General features: G+C 43.3%; 1 protein-coding gene across 1 annotated transcript in view; it reads left to right on the top strand.

The window, feature by feature from the left end:
- Positions 1 to 9,375: 9,375 nt before the first annotated feature.
- The window catches only part of GLDN (gliomedin), a gene marked incomplete at its 3' end in the record, with an annotated part of 66,295 nt that continues 54,750 nt past the window's right edge, over positions 9,376 to 20,920 (top strand). The window contains exon 1 of the mRNA XM_079700424.1: positions 9,376 to 9,750. Coding sequence (XP_079556550.1) covers positions 9,388 to 9,750 — 363 coding nt within the window. The 5' untranslated portion in view covers positions 9,376 to 9,387. The remainder of the gene's footprint in view (positions 9,751 to 20,920) is intronic.

The raw sequence follows: 20,920 nt of genomic DNA, 5'->3' as shown, positions 1-20,920 counted from the left end.
AATTTAAGATTATTATCTTTTCTGACCACAGTGGAACTAAACTAGAAATCAATACCAGAAGGAAAACTGGAAAATTCACAGATGTCTGGAAATTAAACAACACACTCTTAAACAACAATTAGCTCTAAGAAGAGATCAAAAAGAAAATTAGAAAACTACCTCAAGACAAACAAAAACAAAATACAACACACTGAAACATACGGGATGTAGCAAAAATATACTAAGAGGAAATTTTATTGAAATAAATGCCTACACTATAAATGAAGGAAGATATCAAATAAAAACCTAACTTTACACCTCAAGAAAAACAAAGAACAAACTAAGGCCAAAATTAGTCAAAGAATGGAAATAAAGATTAAAGCAGAAATAAATAGAGTATAGAAAATCAACAGGAAAAAAACAACAAAACTAAGAACTGGTTCTTTGAAAAGATAAATGAAAATGATAAACCCTAAGCTAGACTAAGAACAAAAGAGAGAAGACTCAAATAAATAAAATCAGTAATGAAAGAGGAGACATTACCACCCATGCCACAGAAATAAAAGGATCAAAAGAGACTACTATGAATAATCATACACCAACAAATTGGATGACCTAGAAGAAATTGGTAAGTTTCTAGAAACATACACTCATGTATGTTTCATGAGACTGAATCATGAAGACAAGAATCAAGACTGAATCATGAAGACATAGAAAATATGAATAGACCTATAACTCATATAGCAATTGAATGAGTAATCAAAAACCTCCCAAAAAAGTAAAGCCTAGGACCAGATGGCTTCACTGGTGAATTCTACCAAACATTTAAAGTAGTATTAATGCCAATCCTTCTCAAAGTTTTCCAAAAGATTTAAAAGGAGGGAGCATTTCCACACTCATTTTATGAGGCCAACATTACCCTGATACCAAAGGCAGATAAAGACACCGCAAAAAACAAAAAACAAACAAAAAAAACCCTGCAGGTTAACATCCATGATAAATATAGATGTAAAAATCCTCAACAAAATACTAGCAAATTGAACCCAACAGCACATTAAAAGAATCATACACCATAACCAAATGGAATTTATCTCTGGGTTGCTAAAGTCTTTCAACAGATGGAAATTAATTAATGTGAGCCACCACATTAACAGAATAAAGGAAAAAAATCTCATGATTGTTGTAATAGATGCAGAATAATATTTGACAGATTCAACATTCTTTCATGATAATAACCCCTCAACAAACTAAGAACAGCATAAAAGTACCTCCATATAATAAAGGTCATATATGAGAAGCCCACAGCTATCATCATACTCAATAGTGAAGAACTAAAGCTTTTCCTCTAAGATCAGAAACAAGGTAAGGATGCCTACATTCACCACTTTTAGTCAACATAGTACTGGAAGTCCTACCAGAGCAAATAGGTAAGAAAAGAAACAAAAGGCATCCAAACTGGAAGGAAAGAAATAAAGTTGTCCTTCTTTGCAGAAAACACAATTTTATAAATAGAAAACCCTAAAGACTCCATTAGAAACTGTTAGAATAAACAAATTCAGTAAAGTTGCAAGATACAAAAATCAGTTGTGTTTCTATATACGAACAGCAAACTATCTGAAAAGGAAATTAAGAGAACAGTCCCTTTACAATAGCACAAAATAATAAAATACTTATGAATAAATTTAACTAAGGAAGTAAAAGACTTACATACCGAAAACTACAAAACTGGTGAAAGAAATCAAAGAAAATACACACAAATGGAAAGACAGTTTGTGATCATGGATTAGAAGACTTAATATTGTTAAAATGTCCATAGTACCCAAAGTTATCTACAGATTCAATCCCTGTCAAAATCCCAATGGCAGTTTTTTACAGAAATAGGATAAACAATTCTAAAATTCATATGGACCCACAAAAGACCATGAACAGCCAAATCAATCTTGAGAAACAAGCACAAAGCTGGAGGCATCACACTTCCTGATTTCAACGTATATTACAAAACTATAGTAGTCAAAACAGTATGATACTGGCATGAAGACAGAAGTATAGACAATGAACCAGAATAGAGAACCTGGAAATAAATTCATGCATATACAATCAATTGATCTTTGACAAGTGTGCTGAGAAATACACAAAGGGAAAATTATAGTCTCTTCAATAAATGATGTTGAGAAAACTGGATATAAATATAAAAAAGAATGAAATTGGACCCTTATACACAAAAACCAACTCAAAATGGATTAAAGACTTAAGTGTAAGACCTGAAACTCTGTAACTTCTAGAAGAAAACATAGTGGAAATTCTTCATGACATTGGTCTTGGTAATGATTCATGGATCTAACACAAAAAGCACAGGCAGCAGAAGCAAAATGGACAAGTGAGACTACATCCAACTAAAAAGCTTCTGCACAGCAAAAGAAACAATCAACAGAGTAAAAAGGCAACATATGGAATGGGAAAAAATATTTGCAAACCATATGTCTGATAAGGGGTTAATCTCCAAACTATATAAAGAACTCCTACAACTCCATAGCACAAAAAGTAATAACCCGATTAAAGAAATGGGCTAACCACTTAAATAGACATTTCTCCAAATAATACAAACAAATGACCAACAGGTACATGAAAAACTGCTCAGCATCACTAATCATCATGAAAATGCAAATCTAAACCATAATGAGATATCATTTCACACTGGCTATCATCAAAAAACCAAAAGTCAACAGTGTTGGTGAGAATGTAGAGAAACTGAAACCTTTGTACACTGTTGGTAGGATTGCAAAATAGTACAGCTGCTATGGTACAGTATGAAGTTTCCTCAAAAAGTTAAAAATAGGACTATCACATGATCCAGCAATCCCACTCTTGAGTATTCACCCAAAATAATTGAAATCAGGATCTCAAGGAGATTTCTGCACTTCTGTGTTCATTGCAGCTTTATTCACAATAGCCAAGATGTGGAAACAACCCTAAATGTCCATCAACAGATGAATGGATAAAGAAAATGTGGTATATACATACAATGGAACATTATACAGCCTTTAAAAAAGAAAGAAATTCTGCAATATGAGACAACATGGATGAGCCTTAAGGATATTATGCTAAAAAGGCATTATGAAAAAAGTCATCATGAAAGACAAATACATGATTTCATTTATGTGAGGTATCTAAAATAGTCAAGTTCATAGAATCAAAGAGTGGAATGGTGGTTGCCAGAGACTGGGGGTGAGCGGGGGAAGATGAAATAGAGAGTTACTAATCAAAGGATGTAATATTTTAGTTAAGCAAGATGAATACATCCTTGAGATCTGCTGTACAACATTGTACCTATAGTCAGCAATACTGTATCATATACTTAAAACTTTGTAAAGCAGGTAGAGCTCATGTTAAGTGTTTTTACCACGATAACATGTTTTAAAAAGAAAGAAGGTAAAATGACACACAAGAATAATTCATTCCTAATTGTTTTGTAAGATCATGAAAAAAAGAGAGAGAGAAGGATAGGAGAGATAAAGCCCAGTATCACAGCTGTGCACATCTCTTAAGAAAAAAAGAAAAAGAAGTCATCGCAGTCAGGGTCTGTAGTCTGATCTGCACTCCCCCTGGCTGGGGGCAGTCCTCCAATGCCTGGCTTCAGTCCCCTGGCTCTGTAGATGTAGTGCCATCTTCTCCAGTCTTGATATTGGCAGGAATCCCTTTTGGTCCCTCCCACTTAGCCTCTGGAGAGATGAGGTATATATAATCTTGCTTGTCACTCTGGCTTCTGATCCCAGGAAGAAAAGGTCCTGGGCTCTCAGACTCCTAGTTCACATTTCTTTCAGATTCACTATTCATCTCTGAGATGCAGAGATGTTGGTTCCACTACCTAGTCTCCAGGAAATCATATTCTGACATCATTGCTTTCTGTGAACCCTCCATAAAATGTTAGACTGGGGACTGGTTTCCTCTCCCTTGTGAAGCTCACACATTCTAGCATTCAGTGCTTACACCGCCTTTGTTTATAAGCCTTGGAGCCAAGTGCCACTCTAAGCCCTTTTCCATTTCATCAAATTGAATCCTTTCCCTGCCCTATTTTTCCCTACTTTCTGCCCATGATCTTGAGCATTCCTGACTGGCCAAAATTTGGGCCAAGAAGGTTCCCACTTTCAATGAAGAGGGCATGGATAAATGCTGGTGAGGTTACAACAGGATGATCTTGAGCAAGGCACTTACCCCACCTGAGCCTTGCTTTTCCATCTGTGAAGTGGTTGTAAGACTTACCCTGCTCACTTCACAGGCTTATTATGGGGTTCAAATGACATGAGAAAGTACTTTGAAAACTGAACTGCTCTACACATATAAAGCTTTGTTTTGTCCTTTCAAAAACAGCGGTTCAAGTTTCTTAAGTGGGGCTTTGCAGTATTATCTTACTTCCACGGATTTAGCCATTTCAAAGCCAGTCTTGGAGCTCCTCTTCATATTTTTCCTTCAGCCTCTGAAAACAATCACTTCTTTTATTTACTGAAAGGCCATAACTCCAGATGAAAAAGAAGACTTCTCTCAACAGTCTGACAAGGTTACAATTAAGAGTCTACTAATGTTGGAATTTGGGGACCTGTCTGTCACTAATCAGGTGGAAATGTGGACATGGAGATGTGCCCATGTCCCCCTTCAAGGAAGGACTTGCTGCAGGGAGTAAGGTCAAGGTGTGCCTCAGCTTCAAGAGCCACCTGGCCCAAGGCCACACCCTCCCCAGGGCAGCCCACATCTGCCCCGTGACCCAGAGAGAAGAGGGAGGAAGCCCAGTCATTCTGGCCTGACACAGGACTGATGGGCAATACTCAATCCAGAGCTTCCCAGTGGGCTGGCCAAGGCTTGGCAGGACTGCACTGAGTTGGACTTCTCCTTCTGCCCAATCCTGCTTCCTCTTTCTTTCCTTCATAGATGCTGATCCCTAATATATATCTTGCACCCCAAATTCCATCTCAGTATCTGCTCCAGGGAACCCAATCTGTGACAATTGGCTACCATGTGCTAAAAGGGCAGGATGGGATGGGGGGGTATGTTTACTGCAAACAAAGGAAACAAAGCACAGAAAGGGTAAAGGGGAAATTTGAAATAGCACTACTGTACAACCTTGGACAGCTCCATGTCCAACAATAATTGGGCTGCTCAAAGGCCTAAGAAACTATAACTATGATAGGTGGAAATCTGTTACCTGATCAACTTAGACCAAAATCTCATAAGGGAAGCAATATTATCTAGCCTTATTCCTAACCCTAGGCATAACCTGATTTGGTGGTCTCAGCCTGAAGCACCAAAGGCTGACTTCTCAGAAAATGCAAATATCTGCTGGGTATTATATAAAAACTCCAGCTAGTATCAAGATTAGCCAAATCATCTAAACATTAGTTGCAGTTCTATTTTTTAAATACCTTTAAATGTGCAGTGAAAGAGAAAGTGGCACTTTCTAGAACTCAATGTTTTCTTATTTCATTTGGAAAAGTGGGTTTAAAGGCTGAGATTTAGCCTGGTGAGGGTCAGAGATCATACATAGTTTCTGTAGTGACAGGAGCCACTGCACATCCTGCAAGAAAAGGTAATCTTTGAAAACGAAACGCTGTCATTTGTCATCCACCAAACCAACCCCCCCCCACACACACACACATACACTTAAAACCCTTTACTGGCGTCCCACTCCTCTAACAATAAAGACCCCAGGCCTACAAAGTCCCACCCACAGAGACTGGCCCCTAACTCTGTCTCTAGCCTCATTTCACTCCCTCCCCTCCTTGCTTCCAGTGCTCTCCATGCTGCAGCCACATTGGCCTTCTTAATGGTTCCTCAAATAAGCCATGGTACCTCCTGCTATAGGGCCTCACACATGCTCTCCCCTCTGCCTGCAACTCTCCCACCCAAACTGTCACCTAGTTAATGACGACTCACCTTTAGTTTCCAACTCAAGCACCATCAGTTCCTCTGGGAAGCCTTCCCTGGCACCACACTCCACGTCTAGGACAGGTACCTCGGTGATATAATCTCACAGAATCACACTCCTTTATTTCAGGGCATCCATCTCATCATCTCATTTAGAATTATACCCTCGCATCTGTGAGTACTTGGTTAATCTGTCTCCCCTCTTAGACTGTAGGCCTTCAGGAAGGCAGGAATGGTGTCTGGGTTTGCTCTCTATCTTATTCCTAGCTCCTGGCACAGTTCCTGGTAGATAGTAAGCACTCGATTTGTTAAATAACTGGATAAATGAATGGTTGAATGAATGAACGAGTGAACAAACAAGGAAAATGAGAGAATTTCTAACTTTGGTTGGGTGGCTTGAAGTTTCTTGGGGTTAAAATGTAGAAATGGGGAGTTAAAACCAGAGGTGGTTGGATGGAAGATAGACGTACATGCTGGCAATTATTAGAGAGACTTTCTCCCTAACCAGTGGCAAAGAGGAAGGGTGGGGCTGGGGAGGCAGCAAAGCACCATCAGAAGTCACAACATAGCTGCCAACCTTTGGACCAAAATACCTAAGTGCTAGGCCTTAAAGTAAATGAAAATTATTCACTTCACAATCAGGAGAAAATGCCATGGAATTAAAGTTGGAGTATATTCTTGAATTGGATTTTATTCTCCAGGGCCCTAAAGTTAACCAGCTGGAATCATTTTCTAAGGACCATTCTATTTAACCTTTGGAAATGAAGCATCTGCCTTTTAATGGAAAAACTACTTCTCATTGTAAAGATAGCACATGATGTTCTTGGCTTCTTTGGTCTCCAGAAAAGGAAACTCAGATACCTCCCCATGTCCTCGCTGTATCTTGAACCCCCTATATCAACAAAACAGGCCAGATTAATAGCTAACTTTATTTTTTAATAATAAGTAGAATGTACCAGCTCATCCAGAGAATACTAGACAGGGCAGCCTACAGAGACATATCAGCCTCTGAAAAAGTCTCAGGAGGCTTAGGAAGCCACAGATTGAAGTGTCCCACATAACCAACCTCAAAGTCACTGTATTCAGACAAAAGGCCAAGTTTACCACCCACTCAAAGTCCTGTTCCTAAAAAAGCATTGACAATTAATCAAATATTACTACTTCGCCCAAGTCCATGCTGTGATGGACACAGTGAAGAGAGGTCCCTTCCTTAAGCATACTATAACCCAACTAAAGAAATAAGATCTGGAAGAACTAAGAAGTTGGTCAACAGCGCAGGCACAGTATATGGATATCAGCAAGTTCAGACAGCCCATAGCCAACCACACTAAAGTCCATTGAACATCTTCTACTGCCTGTGGGCCCTGAACCAGAAGGGGTGGGGATGTGTGTGTCAGGATACTTTCACTCTCCTGACCATTAGACAGGCAGCCTTCCAAGGAAGGTGGGGCCTGTTCTGCGGCATAAGCAGGGTTTCATTCTTAAGCCCTACCACCACTACACACACATCATTTAACATAGCCTTGCCCTCACCATACAGCCTTTCATTTGTTTGTTCATTTGCTCATTTAACAGGTAATTATTGAATGGCCATTTTAAGCCAGGGACTGTGCTGCTTGTTGTGGGGGAGACAGGGTTAAACAGGATGTGACCCCTAACCTCAGGAGCTGTATACTCTGTTGTTAATGGTGGGCATTGGTGACAGACAGTCAGGCAACAGAAACTGTATGAATGTTAGGATAAAGAGCTCAGGAGGCTCCATGGGACTCCAACTGCTTACACTGCAAAAGCTGCTTGTCTTGTTCATTTCTGTACCTCCAACACCCATTACTGTGTCCAACACACAGTAGGCACTCAGTAAGGTTTTAGTGACATAATGAAAATCTTACTGGGGCCGACCGACCTCCAACTCTGTCTCTCCATGGCTTCTCCCCATTGGTCCTAAGCCTGACAGTTGGCATCCTATGCCTAGATGAAAAGAGATGAGGGCACATGGCAATTCTTCCAATAGGTCATAGTATGTTGGAGTTGGGAGGAACTGGACAACATTTTCTGTATCACCCCCATCCCCTCCCAGACATCATGTCCCCATAGTTGAGGTCCTTCATGAACCACTTGGGCCTTCATGCTTTCCTGATTCCTCATCCTGGATGTTCTTTTAAGAATATGCAAGTTGGTCAATGTCCCAATCAAAACTCAGGAATCCAGACCTTGACACAGAACCTCGAAGCTCCAGCTGGCTCAGTGGCAGGGAGCCACCTCCTTCTCTGAGATAATGGGCTGTGGAAACCGCAAACTTGTCTTCTAGTTGTGGCTTCCCACACCACCAGGGCCTCCTGCAGGCCCTGGGGCCCCAGGGAGGCAGAGCCATTCTAGAGAAAGCTGAGAAAAATAGGGATGAAGAGGTCCTTGGAGGAGACTGAGAAGTGACTCTGCATGGGGGAGGGGGGTACAGTGACCCTTGAGGCACAGCAAGCAAATGAGCTAACAGGAAATGGCGGGGGCTGTGAAGGGGTAGCCAGGAGGTATGAGGCAACTGCCCCCCTCAAGTAAGACAGGCTAAGTAAGGTAAGGTCCAGCAGGGACCCAGAGTCACAACCCTTCAGCCAGAAAGCACCTCAGAATCAGTCCAGAGTGGTCTTGGGACATGCTCAAAGTCCCCCAGCTGGGTAGCAGCAGGATAGGGTTAGAACCAGTTCTCCTGATTTCCACTCTGGAGGTTTTTTTCTCATCACCTTGCTACCTCCCAGATATGGGTCTCATGGGAGAGTTCTTGGCCTGTCACATCCTGAATAATCTCCCTTCACAGATGATTCCTGCTTGTCATGCAGGGCTGGGCTTTTCTGGTCCTGATGGGTGGCTTTTTTAACCCTCCAGTGCCAGCCGTTTCCCTGTCTCTAGCCATTCCCTTCCTAGGAAAGATCGAGTGGGGTCTTCAGTAGCCACATGAGGCCTTATGACCCTGGGGAGGAATGATAGGCAGCCTGGGACCCAGCCCAGCAGCAGACCTCCCAGAACAGTGGGCACATGCCTTGGCATCTGGGCATGCTGATCCTTTTCTCCAGAGAGGGCAGTGTAGGGGGAGGAGGGGGTGGAATCCAGCGACTTCTCAGGCCATAAGAATTCCTGCTCTCCCCCTCAGTCTGACCCTCGTTCTGCCCGTCTGGGCCACGGCAATGCCCACGCACAGGGCAGCGGGGGAAAAGAAAGGAGAGGCGGGTTTGCTGGTTTGCTTGGCCGGGCACCAGGAGCGTGAGCCCTGCCCCCCTCCGCGGACTGTCTCCACTCGCTCCTCTCCCCCTCTCCGCCTGCCTGTCCCTCCGGGCTGCTCGGGCGCCACCGCTACTGTCCCCAATCCGCCCCACCAGCCGGGCCAAAGGGCGGCGTGACTCACGGCGCTGCCACCAGCCCACAGCTTGCCCACAGGGTATAAAGGCTGCGGGGTTGAAAGGCGGCAGAGCCTTGCCCGACCCGGCCCGAGGCGCACAGAGTATGGCCGGAGGCGCGGAGCGAGGCCGCGGGGGCGCGGGCTGGGGGCTGCGCGGCGCCCTGGCCGCCGTGGCCCTGCTCTCGGCGCTCAATGCTGCGGGCACGGTGTTCGCGCTGTGCCAGTGGCGCGGGCTGAGCGCGGCGCTGCGAGCGCTGGAGGCGCAGCGTGGCCGGGAGCAGCGCGAGGACAGCGCCCTGCGCGCCTTCCTGGCGGAGCTGAGTCACGCACCTCACCGGGCGCCCACGCCACCGCCAGACCCTGTGAGCGCCGCGCGCAACAAGCGCAGCCACGGCGGGGAGCCGGCGCAGCACATTCGCGCCGAGAGCCACGACATGCTGTTGATGATGACCTACTCCATGGTGCCGGTAGGCGGGGGCTCAGCTCCCCTTGACGCGCCCCCGCCGGGGTTGGCGGCGTACAGTGTGGGGAGAGAGCCCTAGACGCCATCTCCTCCCCTGGCCAGATGGCAGAGTGCCGTGGGGAGAGGTCCTGGGTGTGAGCCCTCTGGGGAAGTCACCTTGGCAAGCACCTTAGCCCTCTGGGGTCAGTTTTCTTCATTGTTAAATGGGGGAGGGAGTGAAGGGGTAAGTCTTCCATCTCTGACGTCGTTCAGTCTGCAGATAAATGAGGGGAGTAGGCAGTGTTTTTAAGAGCCTACTTCCTAACTTTGGACATAAGTTTTCACCTTCTGGTGTGCCAGGAGCCACAGCAGCCCCGGGCTGTGCCTGTGCAATTCGTAGGGGCCCCCTGAGAGCACGGAGGTAGCATTTCTGAGAGAGCGCAGGCTTCTTCAATAAAGGGATTATTTCCCTGGCATGATCTAGTGGTCTGGCGTTTCACCTGGCCTCGGCTCATCAGCACAAGACTGCCGACCTAATAGTCTGTTTAAGTGAAAACAATCAGCCCTAATTTTACCAACCCCCGGGACCTTTCTACAGAGAAACTTAATCTTGTGTCTAAAGTGGTTACAAATAGTGGAAATCAACATAGAGCAATTTTCTTAAAACGCAGTGTCAAAGCTGAGGTTCATCATATGGGCTCTGAGAAGTCTATGGAACTTCAGAAAATGTCAGCGTGTGCTCTCGCAGGAGCGTGTATCTAGGGAGAATCCATAGCTTTTCGTTAGATTTTCAAAGGGGCTCCATTGCACTACCCCCAGAAGGTTTAAGAAACACTGCTGTTAAAAAAGTCTTTAAATCAAAGCCTCAAAAATCTTTTTTCCAGTGTTAACTTTCTTTGCTTTTGCTGATTTTATCTCAGTAATTAACAATTACATTTAGATCACATTGCAGTTCCCCATTTCATTTCATTATCCGTTACAACCGCTATGGTCTTATTTCACTTTAAAATTACAAAGATTTCAGTTCTGTCACCTCAAGTCAAGTGTGAGCCATATTTTGGAATCCTAGGTATTTGAAGATAAATCCACTTAAACCTGTTATAGAAGCTTTTAAATATCTTACATGAGCTGAAGTGCTTTTAAAACTACATGGAAGACTTCCCTGGTGGCCCAGTGGTTGGGAGTCCGCCTGCCAATGCGAGGGGGGGAGGGGGGAGGGGGGAGGGGGGAGGGGGGAGGGGGGAGGGGGGAGGGGAGGAGGAGGGTGGGGGAAGAGTTCGAGCCCTGGTCCGGGAGGATCCCACATGCGGCAGAGCGGCTGGGTCCCTGCGCCACGGCTGCTGAGCCTGCGCTCTGGAGCCCCCGCGTGAGCCACAATTGCTGAGGCCCGCGCGCCTGGAGCGCATGCTCTGCGGCGGGAGGGGCCACCGCAATGAGGGGCCCGAGCACCTCGGCTGAGAGTGGCCCTGGCTCGCCGCGGCTGGAGAGGGCCCGCGGGCAGCGGCAGGGACCCAGCGCAGCCAAAAATCAATCAATCAATCAAGGAGTATTTTATATAAAAAAGATAAAATAAAACTACATGGAAGTACTATACACTTCAAACACATCTTTTGAGAAAGATCACATTTTCCATTCCTGGATTCAGTTTTTACCCACGTTATCATTTAGAAATCTGGGCCCAAGCAAAAATTTCAAAAAGAACTCTGTAAAACGAAGAAATCTCCTTAAGGGAATTCACTCTTTCTTGGCTCTCCACCACGCATTTTGAGGGGTTTTTGAAATCATCTGAGAAGGATGCATCTGAACATCAACATTTTATATTTTTAATCCTGCTTTTAAGGTAGAGGCTTATGTATCCAAATTGCATCCTGTTCAGTCATTAACCCAAGAGGACGCAGAGACTCATTTCTGTGTCAATATGAAAGCTGATTTAACTATCGCCACCTGCTCTGTTGCAAGTCAGCAGAAACATTACATTTGTCAGGCTGAGAAGCACTTGTAGATTATCGCCAACTCATCCCCCACTTGCAGTGGGTGTGCTTTGACCTTTTGGAGTCACTGAGGGACTTTCTATGCAGGCCAGGAGAAAACCACTATCATATTCCTCTTGGGAGTAGTTCTCAAACAGTAGGCTTAGGGATCACCTGGGAACATATTAAAAATGCAGATTTCAGGGCCCCACCCTCAGACTTGTAGAATTATAATCTCCAGAATCGGCTTCCTTAAGAAGTCCCCTGATCCCCATTCCCCCACCTTCCCAGCCCCTTGATGAGTTTGATACAGGTGGTCTAGCTGCCACACTTTGAGAAAAGCTCCTCTAGACCATGGCTTCTCTAACTTTAATGTGCATGTGAATATTTTGGGGATCTTGTTAAAATACAGATTCTGATTCAGAAGGTCTAAATTGGGGCTTCTGCATTTGTAGCAAGCTCCCGCTGACATCAGTGCTGCTGGTCTGAGAACAACACTTTGAATAACACCGTTCCAGAGCAGTGGTTGCACATTGAAATCATATGGGGAGTTTAAACATGACTGATGCCTAGGCCCCACCTCCCAGAGATTCTGAATTAATTGATAAGGGTGGTGCCCACTCACCAACACAAAGGACCTTAGCATGCCTTCCCGATGACGGTCAGCTATGTTAAGCATCTCACTCTCATCAGTTCTCCCTCGAGGTCTCTACTTTGGGCAGAGGAACCAACTTAATTGGTGAAAAGCCCTTTACATACTTTATTTTAGCAACACTGTCACCATTCACCTTTGCAGATTTTTTGCATTTTTACTCTCTGTTTTTCTCAGAACAGAGAATTATTCACATGAGCAAACAATTTTTAAGAACTTTCTCAGGGAACCTTGAGCAGAAAAGCTGCTAAGAGAACTATTTAGTGTACAGCATGGAGGTCAATGTGCCCACTTCTGAAGGTTGAAGTCTACACTTTCCCTCGCCCTTTTATATAGCACCAGTAGGTCTTGAATGAGGGTGAAATCAGAAGTCCCATGTCCTTAGAGATCTAGGAACAAAGAAGTAAGCTGTATGCAGACTAATTTCAGCATTTCAAAAAGTCTTCCAAAATGGCTCATTTATCCAAGATGAGCCTTCTTAAGCCAACTGACACTTCTAAGTTCTGTGCTTTTGGCCCTAAGTACATCAACTCAGTGTGGTCATTCTGGTTAGCACAGTCTGACCGGAAACTGATTGGCAGCTGTAAATGACTTTGTTAAAAGGGCAACATAACTAATTATTACTTAATTACAGTTAGTTTGGTACAGCCAAACACATTAAATCTTTAAAAGTAAGTGGGTACTTTGGAGAAAAGTAATAAAAGGGGCCCTGGGTACCAGTGACTTGACCAGTAATGGAACCCATCTGCCAGGAACTCCTGCAGGAGTTGCTGCTTCTGTTTAGTCTCCACTCCCTCGCCACCCCTCTTCTCCCTCTTCCTCTCATCAGCTGCTCTCTCTCACCCATTCTTCAGGTCTCACTCTTATGGATGTTCTGGTAGCTTTATCATCCTCCCTGAAATCTTGGGTCGAGCACCCAAGAAAGTTTTACTTCTCACAATGTGCACCTTAACAAGCTTTAAATGGATCAAAGATTTACATTTAAAAAATGAAAGTCTAAAATTGCTAGAAGAAATATGAGTAAATTCATTTTTAATTTTGGAATGGGGAATACCTTTCTTTCAAACTATAACTCAAAAGACTGAAGCAAACAATAAATAAATAAGTAAATTTAACCACATTTAAAAAGCACACACAACAACAAAACTGCATCACAAACAATAAAAACAAACGCATACACCATAAACAGAGGCAAAAGATAAATGACAAACTGGAAAGAAATATTTGCAGCTCATATCATAGGTACAGGGCTACTCTTCTGAACATATATAGCAGTTCTAGAAGTTGATTTAAAAAGATAAGAATTTAATAGGGAAATCTGCAACAGAAATAGGAATCCAGTAGGAGTATGGAACAGATAGTTCTCAGGAAAAGAAATACAAATTTCTCTTAAAAACACAGGAAAAGAACTCTTGATTCAAAAATGCAAATTACAACTGCTCTGAAATATAATTTTTACCTGTCAGAATGACAACTGCAAAAGTTTGTCGACATATTCTGTTGGGGAAACTGAAGGGAAACAGACATGCTCTTGCATTGCTGTTTGGAGTGCAAAATGCTACAACCCATATGGGAGCCAATTTGGCAATACCTTTGAATTACAAACCCATTTACCCTCTGACCCAGTAATCTTGCTTGTGGGAATTTATCCTGCACAACAGACTTTATCACCTCTGAAATGACGTATGCACATAGTTATTCATTGCAGAATATTTGTAAAAACTAAAGACTATTAACCTGTGTCCACTACAGGACTAGTTAAATAAACTGACCTATACATCCACTGGGATACGAGGTAGCTGTAAAACAAGAATAAGTAAGTTCTCTATGTTCTGTTATGGGAACAATCCCCAGGATATATATATATATATATATATATATATATATATATATATATATATATATATATATATATATATATATATATTTTTTTTTTTTTTTCCGGTACGCGGGCCTCTCACTGTTGTGGCCTCTCCCGTTGCGGAGCACAGGCTCCGGACGTGCCGGCTCAGCGGCCATGGCTCACGGGCCTAGCCGCTCTGCGGCATGTGGGATCTTCCTGGACCGGGGCACGAACCCGTGTCCCCGGCATCGGCAGGCGGACTCTCAACCACTGCGCCACCAGGGAAGCCCCCCAGGATATATTTTAAGTGACAAAAGTGTAAGGAAGAAGGGGGAAAAAATAAATGAAATTAACAAAAGTATTTAATTAGAGAGGGTGGGGATGAGGTGGGAATGAGCCTTTCATTGCATAGCTTTGTGCATCATTTTGACTTTTGAACCATGTGATTGTGTTACTCTTATCGTGAGTGAAAAGGCCATAAGCACAAGGTTACATGGCAGCTGCCCCTGGGCTGGGGGCCATAGGGCATGGTAGGGACTGCTCCAGCCCAAGGTTCATGTGCTGTGTCTATAGGGGAGGCTTTTGCTGGTGGCTGCTGTATGAGAATGAGAGCCCAGTGTGCCTGATCTTTTGATTTTGTCAAGAAAAGTAAAAAATCTGACTTTTTATGTGAAATCTCTTGGCTTTGAAGTATTGACAAAAATTCCCTCAAAATGTTTTTGAATTGACTGGCAGTGTGTTGGCCAAACAACACTCACATTGTTAGGGGCCAAGCTTAGTTTGCAGCAGGCTCATCTCATAATAATGAGTAGTTTTGAACAAAAATGGCTTTATTTAGTTCCAGCACAACCTCCACCCCCACCACTGATTTCCCAGCCTGGTTCTGAAAGGATAGTGGTATCTATGCCATTGTTATCATTATTGGTGATTAAATGGAGATGGTTTTTTGCATTCAGTTTGGTTTGGTTTGTTTCATTTTGTTTTGTTTCTGGCTGTCTCTAAACATTAACTCCACCTTCGGAGGATGGAGATTTCCTGTCACTATGGCTTTTCAAAAACATGTGTTCTGAAGGTCATTCTCAAGGAGGAGATTCCAGCTATGTTAAGCAGTAATGCATTATAGCAAACAGAACTTTTCATGATGACTGCTATGAGGTACACTTATATGGATCTATGCATTATCTTGTTTACAGGGGACAAAAATCACATTACCTATAGTTACAGCTTCTGCTTGTATGGATGCTATATTTCCTTGAAGGAAAGGAAGGTAACCCTTGCCTTTCCCCCTCGAACTGGGTCACTTCCAGGGTGTAAAAGCTGAGGATTTAGACCAGGGGTTAACAAACTATGGCCTAAGGTCAAATCAAGCCTGCTACTTGTTTTTGTGCGGCCCATGACTTAAGAATGATTTTTAAATTTATAAATGGATAGGAAAAAAAATCAATAATATTTCATGACACATGAACATTATATGAAATTCAAGTTTCAGTAACCATAAATAAAGTTTTATTGGAATGCATCCATGCCCACTTGTTAATGTATTGTCTGTGGCTGCTTGACACATGACAACCATAGAACTGAGTAGTTGCACCAGAGACCATACGGCCCACGAAGACTAATATATTTTCTGTCTTGTCCTTTGCAGAAAACTTTGCCAACCTCTTATTTAGACAGTGGTCCATGGGAACGGAGGGGTGCTAGGGATGGTTCCTTTGGAGAGCTAATTTAGTAAAATCAGGGTTCTTCTAGCATAGGGTTAACCCTGGAGTTTAAGACCTCCCACAAGGAAACAGAGCTGCCCTGAGACTGTGGTTTCACTCTAGAGGGAGGCTGTGGGGCTGAGCCAGCCCTCAAGCCTTTGCTCCCCATAAGCTGACTTCCCAAGTCAAGAGCAGTCAGTGTTAGGACAGCTTTTAGCCACCCATTTAACCCCATATCTAGGCCTTGTTTCACACCCCATCTATTCTCTTCAGTTGAAGGGGAGAAACATATACCCCATTAGGTCCTCTCACATGAAGTGGACCCTGATGAGAGCTCAGAGGCCTGATAGAGCAGAACAAAAAAAGACTGGGCAGCCAAAGTAATAACCCACATGGAGAGACTGGGAGGTGGGTTTCCGTGGCCTTCCTCATAGCAGCATGTGCACGTGGGCACTTGGGATGTCACACCTGACACTGTGGGGTTAATTTGCATGTTAGAAGCCATTTCCAGGTATCAAGGGTAAGAAAGAATTTGAAGCTACATCTCTGCTAAGACTGTGTCTGGTATTGGTACTGTGAACACAGCCATAAACTTCACTCATGTGAAGTATGATGGTATGTGAGGTATGTCATGATGGTATGTGAGGAAGACAGGAGAAAGGTGGCCCCTTAGCTACATCCTTCAGACACTTTCTTCATTGACACATATTTTGCACACATGCAAATAAAGCATTCAGTGTAGATGTACAGTTGTCATGATTCTCTAAGGACTTATGTGAGAAACAAATGGGTCAAGACTGAGCATCTGGACCCGTAGGGACAGGGAAGTTGTGTTGACCACATTAAAGGCATTAAACCATTTGGACCTGCTCTCAGGTCCTGTGGCTATTCAAAAGTTCTTAGCTTCTTTCTAGCCAAAGCAGCAGAGGTGAGGGCAGCAGGAACAAGCCTGCTGAGCCTTTACAGCCTGAGCAGGATGGACCTGCTGGGGCCTCGTGAATTGTCCACTCTCATCTTTTTCTGCTATTTCCCTGCCTTTCCTTCAACCTTCACTGCTACTGTGCCAAGGATAAAATGAACTCAAAGTCATGGTCCCCCCCGGAAAAGTGCCACTCAACTCTGGGGAGACAGCAGAATCCCTCAGACCTGCCTGTCATTTTGTACCACTGCCCACTAGATGACAGGCTGAGAGATTCTTGGGCGGAGAGCCCTTTCTGGGTGAGTTGCAGAACAACTGCTCAGATCACGGGTCTTCCAGTGCCAAGGGGCTGTTCATCCTCTGTAAAGCCCGTGTCTCAGGATCCATCTTTGGCTGGTCTAAGCTCACCTCCACGTGGTGCTACTGCCACCTTCAGCCATTGTGTTCCTGCCCTTAACTTGAGAGACCTGGGGTTCCTTCTTCACAGTCAGGTTTGCAGCCCAATTCTCTCTCCCTGATGCTTCCCTGAGGTATGCTGTGGCAGTCGTCTGACCCACGAGTCAGACGGATTCTCATCCCGGGCCCACAACTTGGTAGATGGGCAACCTTGGGCAAGCCTTTTAATTTCCCCAACCCTCAGTTTCCTCCTCTGTAAGACTGAGATAATAGTATGCACCTCATAGGGCTGTTAGGAGGTTTAAGGGAAATAGTGTAGGTAAAGGGCAGTGCCTGGTATAGTCAGATTTCCAGTAAGTGTTCATTGTTGCTGTTACTGAGATTAATCACTATGACTTTATCATGTAGCCCTCCTTGTCCAAAGCCCTCAGTATCTTGTTTCTGGGTTTACTCTTCATCTCCACTTTCTTCAGAATGCCAAGTTGTCTGATCATATGTGCTTTTATCAGCTGCTGCTTCGGGATCATATTTGGCCTTTTGAAGCCTAGGGTGACATCACACCAACCTAAATCATCTTGTCATTGAAAACAAAACAGAATTAGCCTTGATATGGGAACAAGGCTTCTTCAACAGTTCAGGCTTTCCTGGGGCCTCACCCCTGTTTCATGGCCACTGATGACGAGGTTTGACACCCACTAGAAGAGAGTCACATTCACCCCATTTCTGACTGGCGTAGCTGTTAACTCCTGCTGATTCCTGTTGGTGGCAGTCCTGAAAAAAGTTTTGGGTGCTTTCATTTGGAAAATTGACAAAATGTGAGTGGAAGGTAGAGCAAAAAACTTCTAAGAAAGGAGAACAATTTACTTCTTAGGGGTCTCATGTTCTCTAGGATATAGGTACCTATGTGAGAACTATCAAAATAGTCTTTATATCTGATAAAACATACTTATCTGGAAAAAAAAGACATTTAAAAAAAAATCTACATTATTCAAACTCTCCTTCCCTCCCTCCCCCCCGCACCAGAAAAAAATCCTTGGCCAAATCTAGTTGACATTCAAGCTTCATTTACATGCATTTTATCTACAGACTAAAGGTCATGTTGTGTAAAACAAGATGATGATTTTAGGTTGTAATTCTTCTACAAAGGGAGCATTTTTCAGCCCATCAGCTGCTTTTTTTTTATGTAGCTCTTTGGGTTTTAATAGCTCTATATTTTAAGTAGATATAATTTACTTCTAGTCTGACTAAAGTTGAGACACAATTTTCTTTACTGAAAGGTAGAGTTAAAACAACAAGGCCAACTAAAGATCACTTAAAATGCAATTTGTTCTGAACACAATAGGTAGAATAACCCCTTCATCTTGCCACTCAGAAAGTTTCTTGTGCTTATCAAAGTGCTGGGAACTTTGGAGATCCTGCATTGGCTGTATGTAAAAACTGAGAAGGACTTGGAAATGGATTGTGGATAACTGTACCCAAGCTAAAATGATGAGCTGGCAGCTGCAAAATAATTCCCCAGTTTTTCAGTAACTTAGTGTGATTGGTGTCTGGAATCCTTTCACTCAAAGGTAGAAAAGGGGGCTTCCCTGGTGGCGCAGTGGTTGAGAGTCCCCTGCAGATGCAGGGGACACAGGTTCGTGTCCCGGTCTGGGAAGATCCCACATGCCGCGGAGCAGCTGGGCCCGTGAGCCATGGCCGCTGAGCCTGCGCGTCCGGAGCCTGTGCTCCACAACGGGAGAGGCCACAACAGTGAGAGGCCCACATACCGCAAAAAAAAAAAAAAAAAAAAAAAAAAAAGGTAGAAAAGGCCTTCTCCCTTTAGGCAGCATTTCAGGACCTTGGAATCAATCCCTCTGAACAGGAAGACCTTTAGAGAAAAATCCTTTACAGTAAGCATCAGGGCAGTGACAAAGAGAGAAAATCAATCCTCACTAAAGTGATGAAAGCAGGTTTCATGGAGGAGACAGAACTTGTAATGGGCAATGAAGTGTTGGTGAGATTTGAGCAGGCAAGGAGGGAAAATCATTCCAAGTGCAGGTAATAACTTGAGCCAAGGTCTAGGGACAGGAATGAATGTGGTACAAGGCTTGGAAAAGCAAGAAGCTTTCCTGCACTGGGGAGTTTGGGCTATGGGAGAGGAATTAAGATGGCTACATGAGAGAGAGCCTTGAATTTCTACTTTTGAAAAGTTGAGAATGAATCTGATGGGCAATTGGGAGAATTTTTCAAGGGGCAATCATGAAGAATGTGGTTTTATAGGACTGGTCTGGCTGTACAATGCAGGAAGGACTGCACAGGGGAGAGACAAGAGACAGGGAGAAAGTTAGGAAATTATTGCATTAGTCCAGGCAGGAAATGGTTCTGTCTGGCTAAGGTGATGGCATCAGAAATGGAGAAGATACAGATCCTAGAAATACCAAGAAATAAGAATGCATTGAATTGGGAACTAATTGGATATAAGAAAGAGAAAGGAACCACCTGGTCCAGATCCATCCAAAGATGGTGGCATCATGGACAGAATTGAGGAACCTAAAGTGGGTTAGTTTAGAAGTGAGGATGCTAAATTTGTTTTGAGACTGAATATGAGAGGAAAAAAGAGGGAAGGAAAACTGAAGACTAAAAGAATATTCAAGGAAAGGAGAACCCATTTCTTCCAAGAAGAATTCTGTCTTCTCCATGAGAGAGGTCTTTACAAGTCTAAAAAGTAAAAGGCAGACCCGAAAGCCTTTATAATGAGTGCTGGAATCATACTATGTGTTTACTCCTAGCTCCCCTCTTAGCTGTGTGACCTTTAACAGATCACTCAACCTCTCTGAATCTCAGTTTCCTCATTCTTAAGAAGGCAATGACAGTAGTATCTACCTTAGGTGTTATCACAAGGATTCAATTCAATAATCCATGTGAAGTCCTTAGCATGGTGCCTAGAACTCAATATATGTTAGCTTGTTGTTACTGATATGTAGTATTTCTCAAATCCTTCCTTTTTGTGCTTCAGGGACTTTTGAAGCCTTGTAATTAAAACAATGGATATTGAATCAATAGAACTTGCCAGAGAATGGGCAGGTTCTAGAGTAACTACAAGGTCTGGCATCTCGGGTGCCATAAGGGAAACACACAGACTTCTAGAAAGAATGTTATTTCCCAGATAGTCATTTTTATGGTTCATGGGTTCAATATGTATATGCTGGGTATTGAATTTAAGGACGTTAATTATACTAAGGATAATTTGCAAATATTTTATTCATGTTCAAGGTGAACTCATGCATTTATCCTTTCATAGACCAAATCTTTTTGAACCCCATAGGAACAGCATGTTTGTCAAACCAACAGTTCCATCCAGCCAGTTTTCTGATGCTAACATCATCAACAATTATTTTGTGGGTGAGCATCTCAACCCAAGGACCTCCTCTAAATATTTTCTGGGCTAACCACTTGTAGCTATTCTCTGAGCGGAGAGTAGGTGGACAAAACATCTTCACAAATGTTTTTGCTATGTACAAAGAATGCCAAAGGGCAGAGTTTGGGATAATGGATTAATTCTTTGTCCATTCCCCCAACATTGGACAAGTTACTTAACTATGGTTTATGTATACTTTTCTGACTATAAGGTGAAGATAAGAATGCTTAGATAAAAATCAAAAATTAACTGAAGATGCTTGTTGAAGGGAACAATGTGAGCACAAAATATTGTTATTAACAGTTAGTGAGAGATTAT

This window comes from Hyperoodon ampullatus, assembly GCF_949752795.1.
Source record: "Hyperoodon ampullatus genome assembly, chromosome: 3".
Classification (NCBI taxonomy): Eukaryota; Metazoa; Chordata; class Mammalia; order Artiodactyla; family Ziphiidae; genus Hyperoodon; species Hyperoodon ampullatus.
This window is presented reverse-complemented; position numbering and strand designations above follow the sequence as displayed.